The following is a 21,747-nucleotide window of genomic DNA, read 5'->3' as shown; positions in this document are numbered from 1 at the left end:
TGTCTGTATTAGCACTTCTCTTAAGTGGGAAGCCTGCTCTATACCTTGCAAAACATAGACTGTCTGGGACTCTTACAGCATGCAGTAGAGAACATGCCTATCCTGTCGGAAGGAGAGCACATACCAAACTCTAGACGTGCACAAAATCAGTTTTCATTTTAAGTTGAATATTTGAAAGAATGCTCATTTCTGAAAGAAGCCATTGGAAGTTTTCAGTAATAACATTCAGTTGAGTTCAGTCACTCAGTCGTGTGCAACTCTGCGACCCTATGAATTGCAGCACACCAGGCCTCCCTGTCCATCACCAACTCCCGGAGTTCATTCAGACTCATGTCCATCGAGTCCATGATGCCATCCAGCCATCTCATCCTCGGTTGTCCCCTTCTCCTCCTGCCCCCAATCCCTCCCAGCATTAGAGGCTTTTCCGATGAATCAGCTCTTCGCATGAGGTGGCCAGAGTACTGGAGTTTCAGCTCTATCATCATTCGTTCCAAAGAACACCCAGGGCTGATCTCCTTTAGAATGGACTGGTTGGATCTCCTTGTAGTCCAAGGGACTCTCAAGAGTCTTCTCCAACACCACAGTTCAAAAGCATCAGTTTTTCGGTGTTCAACTTTCTTCACGGTCCAACTCTAAGGTAAAAATCAGCAATTTTATTAGTTTAAAAACTTCAGAAGTAGGCCTCTCAGAGGCACGAGCTAAGATAGAGGAAGAATAAAGCAATGACTAAGAAAAGATACCTAGAAAGAAGTGAGTTTGTTTGGAGGAATAGAATAATAGAAGAGGCTGGCTGACAATGTAAATGACTTCATATTGCTAGTTTTAGCTGTAAGGTATTTTATCTAAACTGTTGGTTTGGAAGCAACATCTTCATTGAAAACATTTCTCTTTAAATTTTGCCATATTTTATTATATGTGCATACACTTTGCTCATAACATTATGACACCAAGGAAGTTTTAATAAATATCCATACCACTGTTGGATTTTTTTTTTTTTCTCCAGTTGTCCAAACATTGTTTTCTATAGCTGTGGGTTTTTTGGTTTTTTTTTTTTAATCAATATCTGGTCTAGGTTCATGTATGTAGTTGTGGTCTCTGTAGTCTCTTCTTTAGGAGTATGGATTTGTAGAATATCATACATCCTGATTATGTCATATCAAGGTTTTATTTAATTACTTCCTGTATTTCTTATAAACTAAAAGTCAGGTCTGCAGCCTTGATTATACTGAAGTTAAACATTTGAGCAAGAAGAGCACCTAAGTGGTGGTGCTGGCTTCCTGTTCTGTCACCTCAGAAAGCCCACAGTGTCAGGTTGCTCATTTTTAATGTGGCTAAGTTTGATCACTTGGTTAAAGTGTTGACACCTGATCTCCAAATGTAAAATTACATATTTCCTTTCGCAGCTAGTAAATAAGCCATGAGCTATGTTTTGGAGTTTTTTGAATTGTGACAGATCACTTTTATTAATGAAAATGTCAGGTGGAAGCAGCTGTTGGTGGATTCAGGACTCCCGAGTTGGCTGTTCAGAAAGCTTTAAAGAAATCTGCTCACTTGAGTGGAAACAAAAGCCCTTTAGCATCCAGAGGTGGAATAGTGGGTAAGACATGCCACACAAAAAGAATACTATAGAGGAACCTGAGTGTTACCAGTTAATTTGTTGAACCGTGCTCTGGTAGTATGCAACTATTTGGAAAGAGTGGATTTCTTCTTAAGCATCAAGATTGGAATAGGGCAACTAAAGCCCAAAGAAAGCCTGAGTCTTCTTGGGATGAGAAGTAACTTACTGTGTGACTGTGTGCACAGTGCGAGTGTCCTCATCTAACTAGCCTCGTGCTTCTTTTTAGGCCAGAAAATCAGTCCAGAAGGAAAAGCGAAAATTCAGCTTCAACTGGTCCTGCATGCAGGGGACACAACTAACTTCCATTTTTCCAATGAAAGCACAGCAGTCAAAGAGCGAGATGCAGTGAAAGACCTTCTTCAGCAACTGCTTCCCAAATTCAAGAGGAAAGCAAATAAAGAGCTGGAAGAGAAGAACAGGTGAAGGAGGAAAAGAACAGCCTTTTAAAGAGATGCTAGGTTCTTACCAGTCAAGTAATAGTTTATTTCTCACCCTTTGTGCTTTGATAGTGTAGTCTTGGAAAATATAGGCTTTGTTATCTTTTCCTCTGTGTTTGGTTTGGTTTTTTTTTTTAATTGGAGGAAAACTGCTTTACAATGTTGTGTTGCTTTTTGCTGTACAGCAACGCAAATCAGCCATAATAGTACATGTATCCCCTCCCTTTTAAATCCATCTGCAGGGAAGGAATGGAGACGCAGATGTAGAGAGTGAACTTGTGGACACAGTAGGGGAAGGAGAGAGTAGGACGAGTGTAGAAAGTAGCGACAACATGTATACAGCATCTTGTGTGAAACAGCTAGTGGGAAGCAGCTGTATAACATAGGAAGCTCAGTTTGATGCTCAGTATGCTTGGTTCTTAACTTCGGCATCTTAACTAACTGTGGCTTTCAGCAAATGCAGTGAATTAGAAGTTAAACTAACTGCCTCAAGCCTAATACCAGATTAGGAACAAAAGTGTAATTCAAAGATGCCAAGATCCCTTAATTCTCTGTCACAGAGATGATACTAAGAAGTATGTTTGTGAATGAGAAACCTGAAAGTCATACTGTATAAGTTTAGAAAACATCTAAAATAACAAGAATTTCTGGGCCTTCCTGGCAGTCCAGTGGTTAAGAATCTACGCTTCCACTGCTGGGGCATAGATGCAATACCTGCTCAGGAACTAAGATCCTGCATGTAGTGTGGCATGGTCAAATAAATAAATTTAAAATAATGAGAATTTCTGACAAGATGAATTATCTTTCTATGCTTATAGCTCCAAGTGTATATCACCATGAAAAACTTAGTTGATAGAAAATCCCTCTTCCCATTCAGCTTTTCGTGAAAGAAACCACAGTACTGTACAAATGCAGCCTTTGTGTCACTGGAACATAGGGATGAATAGGACCAAATCCAGGCCCTCAAAGACTTGAGCCTTTGCTGCTTCAACTGCCTTCCAGTTATTTGCACTGGATTTCTTCCTCCAAAAATGTGTTTTTGCTTTTAGTTACTAACAAATGAAGTAAATGACCTTTGCCGCTCAGTCATCACAAAATGAAAATTGGGTGTTTTGTGTAACTAAGGTCTTTTTAGAATGCTACCTAAATGGTGTTTTATTCTAAAAGTTCAATATGTTGATATATTCTATCACCAGAATGCTGCAAGAAGATCCTGTTTTGTTTCAGCTTTATAAAGACCTTGTTGTGAGTCAGGTCATCAGTGCTGAGGAATTCTGGGCCAATCGTTTAAATGTGAACGCAGCAGAGAGTTCTTCCACGTCTAATCATAAGCAGGATGTTGGCATTTCTGCAGCATTTCTGGTATGTGACCCTTCTAGATTTCTAAAGAGGAAAAAAACCCTGGTATATGTGCTAATGATGCCATTTTTCTGGAAAATTTAGTATTTCCTTAAATTAACAAGATACTTCAGTAGCCATGATACTCTTCTAAAATGGACTTTTGAAAATGAATCTTCTAGCAGTTGGACTGATGCTTATTTCTCCTAATACTTTTAAAGTAAGGGCTTTCAGATATCTTTTTTTCCTTTTTTAATGACTTCAATATTTTACTTATAATGCAAGGTTAAATGTAAAATGACCATCATGTTACAAAAAAGTAAAATTTGGGAACTCCTCTGGCAGCCCAGTGGTTAAGACTCTGCACTTACAATGCAGGGGGCACTGGTTCAGTTCCTGGTCAGGGAAGTAAGACCACACATGCTATGTCACATGAACAAAAGGTAAAAAAAAAAAAAAATTTTAATTAAAGAAGATTTGTAACATGTATCTTGAAAGGAAAGTTGAGGATACCATATGTATGGAATTAGAAAGTGAGTTTCAGTCTATACTGTGGTAAAACCAAAGCATTAAAATTTCAGTACCAGTTACATGTTTGGCATCTTTCTGAGTGCTTAGCAATGAATTGAATTAATAAGGCCTGTCTTAAAACAATCAGATAATATGTTGTAACCAAATAGTTAAATATTTGGTAACTGTAAGCTTTATGTTAAATTTCCACTAAGTATCTGCCTTTGGCCACATTTAAATGTGTCTGTTTGACCATGTTGTGTTTTCAGAAACATAGATTTTACTGGTCACTAAAGTTATGTGAAGCAGGTCAGATTGATTTGACCCGTCTCTGTGCCAAATAAAGGCAAAGGATTTGTCTGTCTCTCTATTTCATTCAGAGACTCTGTTTTTCCTCCTTTCTCCAGTGTCCGTTGGGTTCTTAGACATCTTGGCCCAATACTCTTAACAAATGTCTTTATTTTAGGCTGATGTCCGACCCCAGACAGATGGATGTAATGGTTTGAGATATAATTTAACATCTGATATCATTGAGTCCATTTTTAGGACCTATCCAGCAGGTAAGAAGAATCAGTTCTTTCAGATAGTTAAAATATTTGTTTGAATGAATTCAGTGAAATATCTGAAAAACAAAAAGCTTACTTTTATTCCTGATGAAGTGCAATAAAACATGTAAAGTACTGTATCCAGTGCTTGACGTGGTAGATATTAAGACGTTAGTGTGTAATGTACTGACATCAATCCATGGGTATGATGACTTCTCATTCTTTCACTGGTGGTTCTTAAACTTTATTTACCTTTTAACATAACCTGAGTAGGCTGATATACTCCAGAGGCATCAGTAAATGAGTGTCCACAGCACTAACTCAGATCATCCTTCATGCTGCCTGCAGAATGACTTCTAACCCACAAATCATTTCCCTTAGAGAAATCACCTAAAGTATAAATGGTTTGATCCTAGCTCTAGTAATGTTGATGTACAGCCAAGGTTGAGAACAGTTACTTCAGTTATTGTTCTAACCACATAAAGCTCTCAAGCCGTTTTGTTCTCTATCCCTGCTTCCTCAGCTTCTGCCCCTTGACTCCTTAGGAGACAGTCTCCTGTAGGATTCACCTCAAGCATCACTTCATTGCCACTTCTGTAAAATCTGACTTCCGTAGGCAGATGTAATCCCCCTCTCCATTCCATCTACAGGGCTGTGTGTCTTACCACATTGTAATGTAATTATTTTCTATTTTTCTGATAATAATTATGTAGTGTTTAATCTTTGTGAGACACCATTCTGAGGCCTTTATGTGTGTTAACATTAATTGTCACAAATAGTACCTATGAATTAGGTTGTTATTACCCCATGTTACAGATGAGGAAACCAAGATAAAGAAAGATTAAGTAATTTGTCCAGCATCACATTGGGTAATAAGTAGTAGACCTCGAATTTTAAACTCAGGCTTTCCAGCTTAAGAGACCTTAACCTCTTAACTTAATCTCTTTGCTTATTAGACAACACAGGCTTCTGGAGTGCTGAACTGATAGTCCAGTGGGTTATGGAGATCTTTATTTCCCCAGCACCCAATATGGTGCCTTGGACTAAAAGTGTCCATATATAAATGATCAAACAGGCAAACTCAGGTCTTCCTCTTAATCTTGATGTTCCCAATAAAACTTTGAAACTTGAAGCTTAATAATTTTCTTGGTGCAAAATAAGGTTTTGTTTGTAATTTAAGATTCATAAAGGTAATGTCTAACGTAATCTCTCAAGTGATACAGTTAAATTATTACGTATTGTTTGTAAAGTTGAAATCTTTCATAATTTGGTTTTGCTCTTGGACTACTTTTAAACTAATTTTGAGAGGTTTTAAGAATTGGAAATTCAGTATGTAACTGTTGTGGTTTTTATTCACAGTAAAAATGAAATATGCAGAAAATGTTCCCCACAACATGACAGAAAAGGAATTCTGGACACGTTTCTTTCAGTCCCATTATTTTCACAGGGACCGGCTGAATACAGGGTCAAAGGACCTCTTTGCAGAATGTGCCAAAATAGATGAAAAAGGTAATTGCTTATCCCTGACACACTCTAGCATTTCATCTGCTGCTCTCTAGTCATCAGTGCCATTACTCATTTTTTGCTTTCTGGGAAACGTAAAACTTAATCAATTTTTTATTTCATTGATTCTCTAGGATTAAAAACAATGGTTTCATTAGGAGTGAAAAACCCGCTACTTGACTTAACAGCTTTGGAAGATAAACCATTAGATGAGGTAAGTAGTAGTAAAAGGATTTACAAGAGAAAAGTCTTTTCCTAGTCTTCAACATTTGTATTTTAAAATTGCCTGAAGTATAGATGTTCTACTTGTGAGAAGGTAAAACAGAATAACGTTATTTGGAGTGGTTTATCAAAAGTGCTTTTTTGATAGTACTGTTCATTATTAAGATTGCATGGGAGAACTGAAATTCCTCTGTGAGTTGGTAGAACCTTTTTTACAAGAATTTTTTAACTGCCTTATCAACAGTTGTCTAGGTATTAATAAAGGTTTAACAAATGTTTATGCTATATCTGACATTAAGTAAGTGTGAAAAAATATTCGTAGATAGGGAAAAGATGATAAACATCATTGGTTGCCCACTGTTTACCAAATGTTAAGCACAGTCATGACCATTACTCCACATTAGCCCCATTATGTTTCAATAGCTGGACCATCAAGTATGAGCTACCTACCTCAACGTCATGACTCCAGACTTAGAAATTCATCCAATGCTAGAGAAATAGGTGATCCCTTCTGATCAAGGCTAATTCTGTCCCTGCCTCTGTCTTCTAGTCTAGAAAGGAACTTGCCTTCCTCAGTTACTCTCTGGACACTGTTACCTTTTAGTGCCCTTCGTTTCACTTGTTAATTTTCTTGCTTTCCTTCGGCTCCTTTTTTATTGACGTGTTCTTGTCTGTCTGCTCTTAGTGTATGCATGCTCCAGGTGAGAAAACCAATGCTAAAATTTCATCTATAGTCTAAATTATTAAATTAACAGAAAATAATCTTGGTGCCCCAGTTAGTTGTTTCCCGAATGAAATTCAGTTGTTTTCTTGAAAATTCCCAGCACTCAGTCACTTCCTTGGTGAATCTCAACACATTATAAACATGACCTCTTTAATCACCCTGAGAAAATGAAGCTAAATAAACCACACAGCTGTTAAGTACGTTGACTTTAAAACCAAACTACTTGGTTTTAAATTGTAGTTTTTTTAATGTTTCTAATATCACTTTTCTTGTAAACTGAGGTTAATAGTTCTGACCTTGAGGAGGGGTAGGAAATTTGGAGAGTTGTTGTTTAAGTATACGAACTTACAGCTAGTAGATCATTTTTGTAGACCTAATGCACAGCATGGCTGACAGTAGAAGCCTCAGGTTGCTCAGAAACTGGGTCTTAGTTCTCAGCAAGAGAAATGATAATTATGTGACATGATGGGGTATTAGCTACACTGGTGATCATTTTGCAATCTGAAATCAACACATTGTAAACCTTAAAGTTACACAATGATCTATTATTTTTATTATTATTTACATTTTTAAAACTATCCATGTTGTATTCCCTTGCATGGATATATAAAAATTGATAAAACCAAGCCTTTTAATAAAAGTGTTGGTTGATTCAATTTTTCCCTCCTCTTTCCCTATCATCCTCTAGTAATTCTGTCCCAGGATATGGGCTTGGGGCTCCTTGTAATTACATTCTTTCCATTCCATTGCTAAAAGTACCAATACTAACTGTGTGATGATGACTCCCAGTTAGTCCTGGTCTGGCTAACCCAAGAGTCCAGAATCATATGTCCAACTCCCGACTTGGCATCTTCATCTAGGTTGTTACCCCTCAGCATAACATGTCCAGAATGGAGTCTTTCGATTCCCATCGTCAAAAACCTATTTCTTCCTGGCCCTTCCCTGTGTCAGTTAAAAAAAAAAAAACATTACCATGGACTCGTTTGTTCAAGCCAAAACCTAGTAGTCTCCTTGATCCCATCCCTTTGTAGACCTCCAACATTCAGTTGCTCAGCAAGTGCGCTACATCTCAAAACTGTCTGCACAGACACATTAGCCTCCTAATTGATCTTCTTGTTTCTTTTTGTTCCCTATAGTTTATTCTTCCCTAGCAGTAAGAGTTATAAATCAGATCATAATGTTCCCCTATGTAAAAACTTTTTCAGGGATTTCTTATTGAACTTAGAATAAAATCGGAACTACTGCCAGTCTCTTCTTAATTTGGCCTCTGCATACTCAGTTGGGGCTGTTTCCTGTCCCACCCTTCATTCGAGGTATACTGAACTGCACACAAACCCATGACCCAGTATGTTTTACATTACTCCTATACCTTTTGTTTAAGCAGTTTCTTCTTCCTGAAATGTTGTCTCAGTGTTTGCCTTGCAAGCACCTACCTATTCATCTTACGGTGCTCCACGAAGCTCTTTTGAACCTACCCTCCCCGCCCCCCACCTCTAATGGGATTGACCACTTCTTTCGTAGCACCTGTAAGTTTTAACTTAAGTGTAATGGCTTACAGCCCAGCATCCCAACTAACCAATATTTTAATGTTTTGCTAACTAGCCCAAAATTGCTCCTTAGGGAAAAAAATGCAGCACTTAGCAGTTAAGATATTTTTGTGATACTAAAAGCAGTTAGTAGCATTTTTTCATTTTTGTGTGTGTGTATAATGTTACTTATTTTTAAATTTTTATCTGTAAATATTTTGAGTCCTATATCCAGAAAACTTTTTAACTCAACATATCTGTACTAAATTGTTCCTTGCAGGGCTATGGCATTTCCTCCGTGCCATCTACTTCTAATTCTAAATCCATCAGAGAGAACAGCAACGCTGCCATCATCAAGAGATTTAACCATCACAGTGCCATGGTCCTGGCAGCAGGTCTCAGGAAACAGTTAAGTACACATGCAGAGGTGCACTAACTGGGCTTTCTGTGATGGCCAGATAGTTGTTGTTGTTCTTCCTGTGGTACTTAACATTAATTTTTTTCCCTTTGTTTTCAGAGAAGCACAGAAGGAACAAAATGGTGAGCCCAGCAGCACTGATGGCAATTCCGGAGATACAGATTGCTTTCAGCCAGCAATCAAAAGGGTATGAGTAAAAAGTCTGGAATGCTTATGGCTCAGATTTCTCCAGATATATGTTATGTAACTGCCAGTACCTTATGTTGACCCTTGATAAGTTCAGATGGCTTTAATTCTTCTGACCAAGCTGTTAAGTATTTGGCTTAAAGAACACTTCCTCAGTTTTGGCTTACCAGCCTACTTTCCATAGAGTCTAGTCTGTTAACTGGTTTTATTGTTTTATTTTTCTCCTTCCCCTGTAAACACACATAAATGTTAACGCATAGTTTCATTTTCTGAAAGAGAGTACCCAACAAAGGCAATATGACAGAAAGAAAAAACTAAAGGTTTGTGTATTTGACTTTAAAAGATAAGATTTGGCCCTCATGTAAAACCTAGCATTTTAGAACTAGAAATGTCTTCCATTAAATACTGAAGATGGATTGTGAGGGAGTATGAACAGTTACCTACTTGTCTATTGCTTCTCTCTTTGCAACTTTGCCAAGCTTCTGTAACCCTCAATTTTAAGTTCTTCCCTCGTTATAAAAATTCTGATAAGGGTTTCTTAGAGGGCAATCAGGCAATATAGTGTATTAAATTTTTAAAGGTTTATACCCTTAATTTCACTTCTGGACAGTATTCCACTTGGAACTTTTGTTTTTTAAGATATATGCAAAGATTTAGATACAGATACACTGACAGTATTATAATTGAGAAAATAGCAAACATGATAGTCGTGATACATCCCTACAGTGGAGAGTGATGCATGCAGCGAACAATGACTGCTTTAAAGGATTATTGATAACGTTGAATTAAAGTGAGTTCGCATATACCGTGACAATAGTTCACTTCATTAAAATTAAAAGAAACCATTTTTTCGTTGCCTTACATGCCATATTAGGTGGCAGGAAACAAAAATGAGTAAGACTGGGTTTTTGTCCTCAAAGAATTTAGTAAGAATATAGGTAAGACAAAATGAAAAGAATAATTGTAAAACAGAATTTAAAGTATAGTAATTGTTTATTTACAGTAGGAACCAGAGAGTAAGTAGATAAAGTTTGTAGAACAAACTAATATGATAGTTAAGTTTGTGAACTTTATGAACTTTAAGAGATTATGGGTCCTTTATGTATTTCAGTCACCGAATATATTTCTACAGGATATACACCTTTAAAATTAACAAAGTAAGATATTTCTTTTCTGAAATAAGCAAAGTGAAGCTAAAATATAAGTTAGAGATGCTAAAAAGAAATCTTGGAAGTGATTTTTTGCTTTGCAATATTGCACTGAGTACCCTTGATTCTTGGTAGTGATGAAATTGTCAAAAATCACTGTGTGAATTTTCACAATATTCAGTGATAAACTGACTCAAGATGTTCTTTCACATCAGTAGTTGTCTGCTGTGTGTTCTACAAGGGATTTATAAAATGAGAGAGCCTGGAATAATAATAAGAGTCCTCATATTCATGGAGCTTTCAGTTAAGTGTGAAAGTTAGGTGGATGACCAGGCCTTGGCAGAGATTTAGGATTTGGATTCATATAAACGGTTGGGTCAGGACATGACTTAAATCAGGCAGCAGGAGGGGTAGAAATGAGCTTGACATACGGGAACGGTAGTGAAAGACATCAGTATGCCTGATGACAGTTGGCTCAAGGGTATAGAAATGAGAAAGTAGTAAAAACACACTGAGTCTATGTGAGGTGGGACTGATTGATACATTACTCTGAATAGCATGCTAAGGTCAGATTTGTTCGTATACAGTCCAGGAGAAAGCACATTAGTAAAACCAAGATAAAGAATGCAGACGTAAACCCAAATACATGGAGGGATTAAATACATATATGATAAACATGGCATTTCAGAATCAGTGGGGAAAGATGTTATTCTACAGATGATGTTGGGGGACTAATTAATAATATTTTTTTAAAAAACTGATTCCCTATCTTATTCTTTATTTTACAATAAATTCTGTTGGATCAAAGTTTAAGCAAAAAAAAAAATCCACAGAAGAATAAGTATAAAGGGAATAATTAAAACTGAAAAACACCAAAGTGGGGGCAAAAAGTATTTGCAACAGATAATAAAATTACTTTTTTTAATTTATTTTGAGTAAAATACACATTTTCATCTATCAGATTTTCAAGTATTAAAGGTTTGATGATGCATAGTATGGTCAGAGTATAGGAAAACAGTTACTCTTGTTAAGTGGTAGCTATGTATAGAGGGGACACATGTAGGAAGTGCAGCAATAAAAAGTGTTGTGTTGATAATTATAGGCGAAGTTACAAGAATCCATTGAATATGAAGACTTGGGAAAAAATAATTCCATAAAAACAATTGCACTAAACCTCAAGAAGTCAGATAGGTAAGTTTGGTGACTATTAAATTAATTTGAAGCAAAATAGTTTTATAACACAAGTTGGTACAGAATTTATTCTGCAAGTGTAGTATTCAAGTTTTTATCAGTTTGTTGCCATAAAATATAGTATTATATTTCCTTAAAAAGTTACTTTGTAAATCTCAGGAAAGGATCCTAAATGATTGAAGCGAAGAAAATAACTTAGCTATCTGTACTGTTCTCTTATTACCCTTATTGGAATTAAGTTATTTAATTGAAATATCTTTAACTCTTTACTTGGGGGGAATGTTGTATGGAGACTGCTAAAATATTTGACAGACAAATATTGAGCACCCTTATTATATGTGATTAGTAATTTCTTGGCTAATCTTCAGGTATTATCATGGTCCAACTCCAATCCAGTCGCTGCAGTATGCAACAAGTCAGGACATTATTAATTCTTTTCAAAGTATTAGACAAGAAATGGAAGCTTATACACCCAGATTAACTCAGGTAGGTGACTTATACAGTTTGAAAAACAGAATTCCCAGTTACTTTTTATGAGCACATTCATATTTATAAAACTCATACTTTACTTGGGGTAAAGACATATTTCTGCTTAATAAATTGAAAAAGGTAAAGAAAAATCTTTGGCATACCTGAAGTTCAGATGATAATGAAAATAAAATAATGAGTTTTGTGGTTGGTGATTTTTTTTCTTCCATATATACAGTTTTGTTGGAAAAATCTCCCAGACTTCCAAAAAATTTCTGGACATCATTCTGTAGATATTCTTTGTTTTTGCCTGCCCTTAGACATACTTCAGTTGATCAGCAAGTTCTGTCAGTTCAGAAATTCTTCACTCCGTCACCTTGACTTAGGTAAACAGGTCAGGTTTTCAGCACAGCCACTGCAAGTTATTTTAATAAAAGCATGATTCCAACCACATCACACTGCAACTTAAAAACCTTTAGTGCTTCCCTTTCTTCTCGTAGTAACTGGATGTTCTTTCTCTGACTCGCCAAACCCTACAATCTGACCCTAACCCACATCTCTAGTCCCAACTCCAGCCATGTCCACCATTTCCTTCCCCACATAACTTAAAAAGAGTCCTGTACTCCAGCGTAACACACTGTAAACTACCCAGAGGTTTTTAATCGTATCATCTACGTGCTTCCTGTGCTTTTTCTCATGCTTTCTCTCTTAAGAGTGTCCTTTGCCTGTTTCTGTGTCAAGGAACAAATAGTAATAATTCAAAATAGTTCAAATTCCATTGCCTTTGTAAAGCAGTCCTCAGCATGCCCAGGAATGAGTTATTTTTTCCCTTTTCTCTAGTTTCATAAACACTCAGACACTGAATTGAAACCTGAATTGTAGTGCTTATCACATATGGGGACTTACTTTTTAACTTTTAATCTTGAAATAATCTTAGATTTACAAAAAGTTGCAAAAGTTTTCTGACCCATTTTGAAGGTAGATCCCTTGGTGAGCATGCTAAGTTGCTTCAGTCCTGTCCAACTCTTTGAAACCCTATGGACTGTACCCCAGTAGGCTCCTCTGTCCATGGGATTCTCCAGGCAAGGATACTGGAGTGTCTTGCCATGCTCTCCAGGACATGTTCCTGATCCAGGGATTGAACCGTAGTTCTTAGTCTCCTACATTGGCAGATGAGTTCTTTACCACTAGCGCCACCTAGGAAACCCCAGATCCCTATACATCTAAATAACACAGTACAGTTACAGAAACAATAAGCTAACATTGTTTAAGTCTTATTATCTAACCTGTATTCTTTTCAAAAAAATTTTTTTTCTTTATTTGGCTGTACATGGTCTTTGGATAAGGAAATGGCAACCCACTCCAGTATTCTTGCCAGTAGAATTCCGTGGACAGGATCCTGGCGGGCTACAGTCCATGGAATTGAAAAGAATCAGACATGACTGAGCAACTAACACACATGGTCTTAGTTGAGGCACTCAGGATCTTAGTTGTGGCATATGGGATCTAGATCACGCCCAGGCCCCCTGTATTGGGAGCATGGAGTCTTACCCATTAGACCACCAGGGACGTCCCTAACCTATATTCTTGGAAAATTTTCACCAATTGTACCATTAATGTCCCTGGAGCAAAAAAAAAAAATTTTTTTTTGGTCCAGCATCCAAATCAGGTTCATGAATTGCATTCGGTTCTTACGTCTCTTTAGTTTCCTTTATGGTGGAGTAGTCTTTCAGTCTTTATCTTTCATGACCTTGATGTTCGAAAAGTAGGTCAGTTTTTTTGTAGAATGCCGTCAACTTCAGTTTCTCTTAACACTTTCTCATGATTGGATTTCATTTTTAGCAAGAATTTCCACCAGGTTGCTGTGTAAGTAATACGTCATCCTTTGTGCATCTTACGAGGAAACACATGTTTATTGTCCTGCCTTGCAGTGCTAACTTTGATCACTTGGTTAAGGCTCTGTCTATCTGATTTCTCTGAGGAAAACTTACCAGTTTTTCCCTTCATAATTAGTAAGTATCTTGTGGGGAGATACTGTGTAACTATTTTGTTTACCCTCAAACTTTTACTGACTAATGTTTTAGAATATGTTGATGATTCTTGCTGAAAACAGTTATTACCATAGTGGTAGTTAAATGGTGATTTTCTAATTCTGTCCTCCCATCAGTTGACCTTCTGAACCTCCCTGGCTCATTCATATTTATTTACTTTATAAGCATGGATTCTTATATTCTGTGGGTTATAAATTGTTGCTATCCTTTTTTTTTTTAACTGAGATATCTTACAGTAAAATTTACCTTTTCAGTATATTCTTTTGAATTCAGTGTGTATATAGTCATGTAATTACCAACACAAATAAAAGGCAAGTTTTGTCACCCCTGAAAAGGTGCCCTTGCACCTTTGTAGTTATACCCTTTCCACGCCCTTTATATTGGCGCCTGTATCTTTCTGACAGTATCTTCATCAGTTTTGAGCAGCTCTTTAGTTTATGGCACAATGAGATAGATACTCCAAATTCATCTAACTCTTTCCCTGCTTGGCAAGTGTTGAGTAGGTTTAGAAACCAAGATCTGAAGACTAGGTGGGATGTCATTTGCTACTGGTCTCTTTGTCCTGTTAGTGGACAAAGCAAAGAAATATGTGTGTACATACTTATGCTCACATAGCAAATATGGGATTGTCTGACTACATACATCTTCCCTTCTAGATCTGGCCCTTGGGCCAGAGTAGTCCCACCTGACTTTCTTGTGTACATGTATTCAGTTAGTTAGTTCAAGGTTGAAAGAGCACTTATTTTTTGCAAGTTCTTTTTATTGTATATAGGTCAACACTAAGCTTTTTAAGCTGTGGTTAGTTTAGATTTTTCCCTCCAAAAAGTGATTTGATTATCTGAGACACGTGAAGAGATGATCTGCCATCGGGTGTGTATCCGTGAGTGTAGCCAGTGACTAGTCAGCAGGTGTAGCAATCAGTGAAACTTCTGCTTACAGTGCATTATAACACTTTCTGTATGTACACACAGAGGGAAATAGGAATCAAGTGAACCTTCATGTCTCCTTGACTCTTAGTTGACCTGTAATGTGCTCTTCACACCAAGTTAAGTGTTCTGTTTTTCATCCCACCCGTACATACCTGGATTTCTACTTGTGAAACACACTAACCCTGTGCTTGAGCTGTTCAGCAAATGATTTGTTCCTTGCTATGGCTGGTCCTTAGCACTTATTAGGCACGCATTGAAGAGATACATCAGTTATGTCCCTGAATGTTCATGTGGATAGAGTGGGGAATGTAGGTTTTTTCCCCCTTTTGGCAGTGTGTATCCACTTCCTTGAAAAATGCCAAGTGATACGTTTCTATTTTGCTGGATTTTCTTCTGTCAACTGCCAGCCAGGGTTTATCTTTTTTTTTTTTTTTTTTTTGACATTTTTTCTTTCCTTAAACTCAGTTTTACCTTCAATGCTAAGAAGTTGGTACCTAAGAAAGAGCTTGGCTGTATCACTTATATGTGGACTCTAAAAAACAGTACAAATGAACTTATTTACAAAACAGAAACAGACTCAGACATAGAAAACAAACTTCTGGTTACCAAAGGGGAAAGTGGGGGCAGGAGTGGGGGAGGCAGGAATAAATTGGGAGTATGGGACCAACAGATGCACACTACCGCATAGAAAATAAACAATAAGAATTTACTGCACAAAGAACTGTATTCAGTACTTTGTGATAAATTATAAAAGAATAAAAAAAGAATATGGTTATATACGTATATATGTTTAACTGAATCAGTTTGCTGTATACCTGGAACTAGCACAGCATTACCCATCAGCTATACTCTTGAAGGTGGGGAAGCTTGACTAGACAAAAGGGTGTGTATTTTGAGGTGCCTATGAATTTGCCTGGTGTTCTGGAAGATCCGTAGGTATTCTAGTAGCCTTATGGGAAGTAGCTCACTCTGGCTGCCATAGACTGAGTGTTCCTGGACACTCGCTGTTAAACTGAAATGTTCCCTTCATTCCTTTCAGGTTCTCTCAAGTAGTGCTGCCAGTAGCACCATCACAGCCCTGTCGCCTGGAGGAGCGCTGATGCAGGGAGGGACACAGCAAGCCATAAACCGTACGCTCTGGGCCTCCTGTTGCTACCCCTTTACCTAAATCAGCTCTAAAGAGCAATTTGAGAAGAGTGCTAAAGTTGTATTGGTTTTCCTTTGGAACATTTCCAGGATCTGTGTTTTGTTTTTATGCATCTAGATCCTGAAGCATACCTAGAAAAGAGCTTAATGTTTCAGTACTGTTTTTATATTACAAACAGTGGCACATTGCTATGTCACTAAAAGTTTTTTTCCCTCTCCTGCCTCTTAAAGCAAAACCTGAAAAGTCCTCTGAAACCGCAAGGGAATTCAGTGTCAGCCACAAAATCACTAACTTAGAATAGCACATCCAGGTTTAACATTGGCAGAGTGCACATTCACATTTATACTGTGAGCATAAATTCTCATTCTCTCAGAGACTGCACACACATGGGAAAATAGCTTTTATTCTGTGAACCTCTTTTTCTTTTGCAGAGATGGTGCCAAATGATATTCAGTCTGAATTGAAACACCTGTATGTGGCTGTTGGGGAACTTCTACGGCACTTCTGGTCCTGTTTTCCTGTTAATACACCATTCCTAGAAGAAAAGGTTAGAACTGATCCCAAACACAGCCAGCTGTGTTGATAATGTGAATTAGTGAGGTGTTATCCTGACGTTGGAAAACTGTATTGAATATTTACCATGTGCCAAACACTACTTTGTCTATATTGTTTCATTTAAGCCTCACAGCATCCTCATGGAGTAGGTATTGATACCCATTTTGTAAAGAAACTTGAGATCCAGATCAGTTCCATAACTATTAATTGTACATCTTAAAACTTAACTATCATTTTGCTGTACACCAGAAACGAACACCACATTGTTAAGTCAACTATACTTCAATTTTAAAAAAATAGTAATAGTCTTACTATATAAACTATCTTACAGACAATTTTTAGGGTCTTCCCTAGTGGTCCAGAGGTTAAGAGTTCACATTTCCAGTGCAGGGAGTGTGGGTTCATTTCCTGGATTATCTTTAAAGCTACAGAAAAGGTGCATTTTTTATGTATAATTTGCAAAAGAATAAAAAATTTGAAATAATCGGTATTGGCCAGTTTGATAAGAGTCCTTTCTGCTGCTGCCAGTACTACCTTTTTAAAAAATGCTTTGACCCAGAAATTCAACATTTAGAAATATAAGAAAATAATAATTAAGAATGAGTATGTGCAAATATTGAGCCATAGAGATGTTTCTCTACCACTGTCTGTGTTAGAAATGGTCTGATACCTATCAGAAGAGGATTGGTTAAAGATATATCCATTTTAAATGATGACCTAATATTTAATGACTTAAAGATGTTCACAATAACCAAGTGGAATTTTGTAACAGTATATACCGTATGTTTTCCACATACACATTTATACACATGCACAAAAAAAATATCTGGAAGGATAGGAATTATGAACCAAAAAAATCTAAATATATTAGATAACTGCTTCTCTGCCTGGTGGAGCCAGTAAATCTTAAAGAAAGAAAGTAACCTTATGTGTATTTTTCCCTTGATCTCTGTAGGTTCTTGAGAGTCTAATTCATTATTTCTCTCATCTTTTTTAGGTAGTGAAAATGAAAAGTAATTTGGAACGATTCCAAGTTACAAAGCTCTGCCCATTCCAAGAAAAAATTCGGAGACAGTATTTAAGCACAAATGTAAGGCAAAAGTCTAATTTTGGCCTGATTTTTTTTCTCTGTAGTAAAATGATGAAATTAACTTCGTTTTCCTGTAGTTGAGTATATATGTTGGTTTTTATGTCCCTGGGAATCCTGTTTTTTAATTGTAAAATGTATCATACATTCATAAGTGTATAAAACACAGTTGCTTTTTTAAGCAGTAAAGCCAGTGTGTGCTCACCACGCGTGGTAAGAAATAGAACCAGCGCCTGAGTGCCCCTGGCCAGTTGCCCACACCTCCTTCACACTCTCTCAAGGCCACGACTAACCCAGCATCTGTAATAATCATCTTCATGATTTTCTTTATAGATTTACAACCTATGTATATGTTCCTAAAAATGTTTATTTTGAAAACCTGAGTAACAAGTTACATTCTAGCAGTGCAAAGAAAGGCAGAGTTGCCATTCTGTAGAGTGAGCTGGAAAGTTCCTGGGCGATGGCCTCAGCTCCCCTGTTGACAGCAGGGCAGCAGTGAGGCGATGCATGAGAAGTGTCGCCTGCACCCAGGATTTCTAATGTTTTTAATGCAGGGCTAGAGCAGCCGCACACAAAACCACACACACAGAGCAGCCCCACACAAAACCACACACAACGCAGAGCAGCCCCACACAAAACCACACACACAGAGCAGCCCCACACAAAACCACACACACGCAGAGCAGCCCCACACAAAACCACACACACGCAGAGCAGCCCCACACAAAACCACACACACGCAGAGCAGCCCCACACAAAACCACACACACGCAGAGCAGCCACACACAAAACCACACACACGCAGAGCAGCCCCACACAAAACCACACACACGCAGAGCAGCCACACAAGATTGTTTCTCTGTGGGTAATGCAAGTCTTCTCAGAGATGACTAGGAAAAAAATAACATATAAAACTATTTATGTTCAGTGTGTAAGTAGGATAAGCAAAACAGGAAATTTCACAGTTGAAAGCTGAAAAATCTTCATTAGTAATATTTTTAGTAAGTTTTTATTCCCTAAACATTGGTTTTTTCCCTCAAAACGTAATAATATTATTTATAATCAGAAAAGAAGCTTGAAGTGTCTTCCCACAGCAGAGCAAGGATCTCAGATTTCAGTTCTTGTGCCTTCTCATTTGATTGTAACTGCCTGGAGCACTGTAAAAAGGACTCTGGTAAAAAGAATGCTGAGCCCCTGAGCAGCCTTACCCGAGGCTGTGGTGTTTATCTCTTCTAACTGGTACTGTGGAAACGTGGCCTGTCAAGCAGAATAAATGATTTTTATGTAGTTTACAGACAGAAGTAAATAACACACCCCTACACAAACACACTTAGTGATAACAGATATGGTAATAAAGGTTTGTTTTGTTTGTTTCTAACTCTACCTCAGATTGAATCCAAATTGTTGGCATGCTGTAAGGATTTAAGCCTTCCTGTTCTCTGTCTCCATACTGCCAAAATTGACTTGGAGACTTTACAAAAATTGTACTTCCAACCATGTAAATTACACTGTCCACTTCCAAGGAAACAGATAATCCAAGGACATTCTACTTCAGGAGTCTTTATCAGCTTAGATCAGTGTGGTCCTGTTGACTTCTAGTTACGTCTATGATGAGGGCAAAAATTTTTTCTACTCAAAGTACATAGTCCTGACCTAAGGGGTTTCATAGTACTTGTGTGGAGCTTTAAGACCAATTACATTTTTCTATAATCTACTGAATTATGTGGAAATCCTGAAGTGTTGAGAGCTGGAAAAGACCTAGAGAGCACAGAAAAGTGCTTCTCAAGCTTGTTCAGCAGAATCAGGCTCAGAAGCTTGTAAGAATGAAAAGATGCCTGGATATCATCTCAGACCTGCTGCCTCAGAATCTTCAGGGGAGTAGGGCATTTTTTATATTTTCTCTCAGATAGTGTTGATGCCCACTGGATCTTACTTAGAAGTCTAATGTTTAAATCTCGAAACCTCTCTGATTTGACAGAAGAAACTGAGGCCTGTAACACAGATTTTCCTGTTGTTCTGTGGCTGGTTAATGACAGGGCAGACATACAGTGTAGGCAGAGCAGGTGAACTTCAGCCTCTGCTGTACACCGCCCCATCCCTCTTACCTTTCTAGGCGAAATGTATCTGAGAACCTTCACAGAGGGCCTGCATGTTGCCTCATTGGGGAAATAAAAAAGAGCTTTGCAACTGTGCTCTGAAATATGGACCAGATCTGAGTCAGAAGCATTAACCTCACCAGCCATTAGCCCTTGTTGCTTAAGAGTGGTGTTTGTTTTTCAGCTGGTAAGTCACATAGAGGAGATGCTGCAGACAGCCTACAACAAGCTCCACACGTGGCAGTCACGGCGTCTGATGAAGAAAACGTGAAGTGTCTGCAGGTCTCACAGGTTTTGTGAGACTGAGAGAACTGTGGCCTGCAGTCACTCTGGAAACCTGGCCTGACGACATGCAGGTGATCACACAGGAGTGACAAGAAACATCTGCAGCACGCCGACTCTTGGAGCTGATGCTGTTGTACTTGCACATTGAGAACTGAAAGGAAAGGAACTGTGATTAAACTAAAAGCTGGGGAAGTAAATTAAGGCAGAACCAAAATGAGCTAAGTTGCAAATATATATATATATATATATATTTTAAAAAGACACTGTTTACTGCAGTTACTCAGGAACTGCTTTTGATTCACATTAAGCTGCTTTCAGAAATTAAAAAAAAAAACAAACACTTTTTAAAAGGGTGCATTGATAAATCTGAGGTTTTTGTTTTGTTTTGTTTTTCTGTGTAAATTTTTTTCCTAAGTTTATGGCACAGGGTACACCTTAAGTATTTCTCCTCCATCTTCCACTTGGATCCTCAAGTTTTGCTGAATTCTAGTTGTACCTTACATCAGCAAGTTAAAGAGAGTACTTTAAAACAAAGCAGAGGGAGACTGTTGCTCAGCCATCCAGAAACAGTTGTAGTCAGAAGACATCATTGGTCCTGTGTTTCCTACGGAAATAAGAAACAATAAATATTGCACTGAATGTTTATGGTTTGGAGTCCCTAAATGATAAAGAGGGGACATGTTTGCAGAAAGTCGTGTGAGGTTTTTATGCAGAATTTTGTCAGAGGACAATGGCGCTGCATGTTTTTCTTTGAGTGCAAATGTACATTGCTAAGATTTTTTTTAAGATGGCATGTGCTTTGAAAAGAGGAAATTGCATTTTTAAGAGTTTAAAAATCTTATGAGTGAGAAATATAAGAAATCTTACTTATTTTCACCTCTTTAGAAAAAAAATAAAAGATGTTTCTCATATCTCTCTTTCTCTAATATCTGACTGTTGGCAAAGTGATAATCATTACATAGTAACTACAAAGCCTAAATGGAAAGAAAAAAAAAAGATAATGTTCATGTTTTTAGAATCCGTGCCATATTTTGTTCCTAATAGGATCAACTCAGTGTTCATCTAAGACTTTAGATACCTTGTATTAAAATTACAGGACAAAGTAAAACTTTATATAGATACTCTTTCAACTGCAACACATCTTGTGGATTCTCCTTATGTGTGATGCTTACTTGGTTGGGTTGCTCGAGAGCTACTCATTACTTTTTTAAGCCATTATACAAGTGGTTATTTTCCATATAAAGTGGCTGCTGCTGCTAAGTTGCTTCAGTCGTGTCCGACTCTGTGCAACCCCATAGATGGCAGCCCACCAGGCTACCCCATCCCTGGGATTCTCCAGGCAAGAACAGTGGAGTGGGTTGCCATTTCCTTCTTCAATGCGTGAAAGTGAAAGTGAAGTCACTCAGTCGTGTCCGTCCCTCAGCGACCCCATGGACTGCAGCCTTCCAGGCCTCTCCATCCATGGGATTTTCCAGGCAAGAGTACTGGAGTGGGGTGCCATTGCCTTCTCCGATAGAAAGTGGCTGCTGCTGCTGCTACTGCTACTACTAAGTCACTTCAGTCGTGTCTGACTCTCTGACCCCATAGACAGCAACCCACCAGGCTCCCCTGTCCCTGGGATTCTCCAGGCAAGAACACAAGTGGGTATAAAGTGGCTACAGTAGGTCAAAAACCGGTTCAGACTTCGAGCCAGTAAAAGGAAAGCAACATCACTCTTCGGCTTCAGTCCTGCCGTTTCTCTTCCAGACAAGTGTAGTGATGGT

General features: G+C 37.8%; 1 protein-coding gene across 2 annotated transcripts in view; it reads left to right on the top strand.

Annotated features, from left to right (window-relative positions):
• Positions 1–20,895, top strand: part of GTF2H1 (general transcription factor IIH subunit 1) — a 29,666-nt gene extending 8,771 nt beyond the window's left edge. For both annotated transcript variants that reach the window (XM_004019471.4, XM_042238001.1), the window contains 13 exons: positions 1,845–2,037; positions 3,252–3,417; positions 4,370–4,463; positions 5,808–5,957; positions 6,086–6,165; positions 8,704–8,831; positions 8,941–9,028; positions 11,278–11,366; positions 11,735–11,852; positions 15,854–15,944; positions 16,393–16,508; positions 17,514–17,606; positions 19,884–20,895. In XM_004019471.4, the coding sequence (XP_004019520.1) occupies positions 1,845–2,037; positions 3,252–3,417; positions 4,370–4,463; positions 5,808–5,957; positions 6,086–6,165; positions 8,704–8,831; positions 8,941–9,028; positions 11,278–11,366; positions 11,735–11,852; positions 15,854–15,944; positions 16,393–16,508; positions 17,514–17,606; positions 19,884–19,970 (1,493 nt within the window). In that variant the 3' untranslated portion in view covers positions 19,971–20,895. The remainder of the gene's footprint in view (positions 1–1,844; positions 2,038–3,251; positions 3,418–4,369; positions 4,464–5,807; positions 5,958–6,085; positions 6,166–8,703; positions 8,832–8,940; positions 9,029–11,277; positions 11,367–11,734; positions 11,853–15,853; positions 15,945–16,392; positions 16,509–17,513; positions 17,607–19,883) is intronic.
• The last annotated feature ends 852 nt before the right edge of the window (positions 20,896–21,747 follow it).

Source organism: Ovis aries, chromosome 21, assembly GCF_016772045.2.
Source record: "Ovis aries strain OAR_USU_Benz2616 breed Rambouillet chromosome 21, ARS-UI_Ramb_v3.0, whole genome shotgun sequence".
Lineage (NCBI taxonomy): Eukaryota > Metazoa > Chordata > Mammalia > Artiodactyla > Bovidae > Ovis > Ovis aries.
The sequence above is the reverse complement of the archived record's forward strand: the minus strand, read 5'-3'. Positions and strand labels throughout refer to the sequence as shown.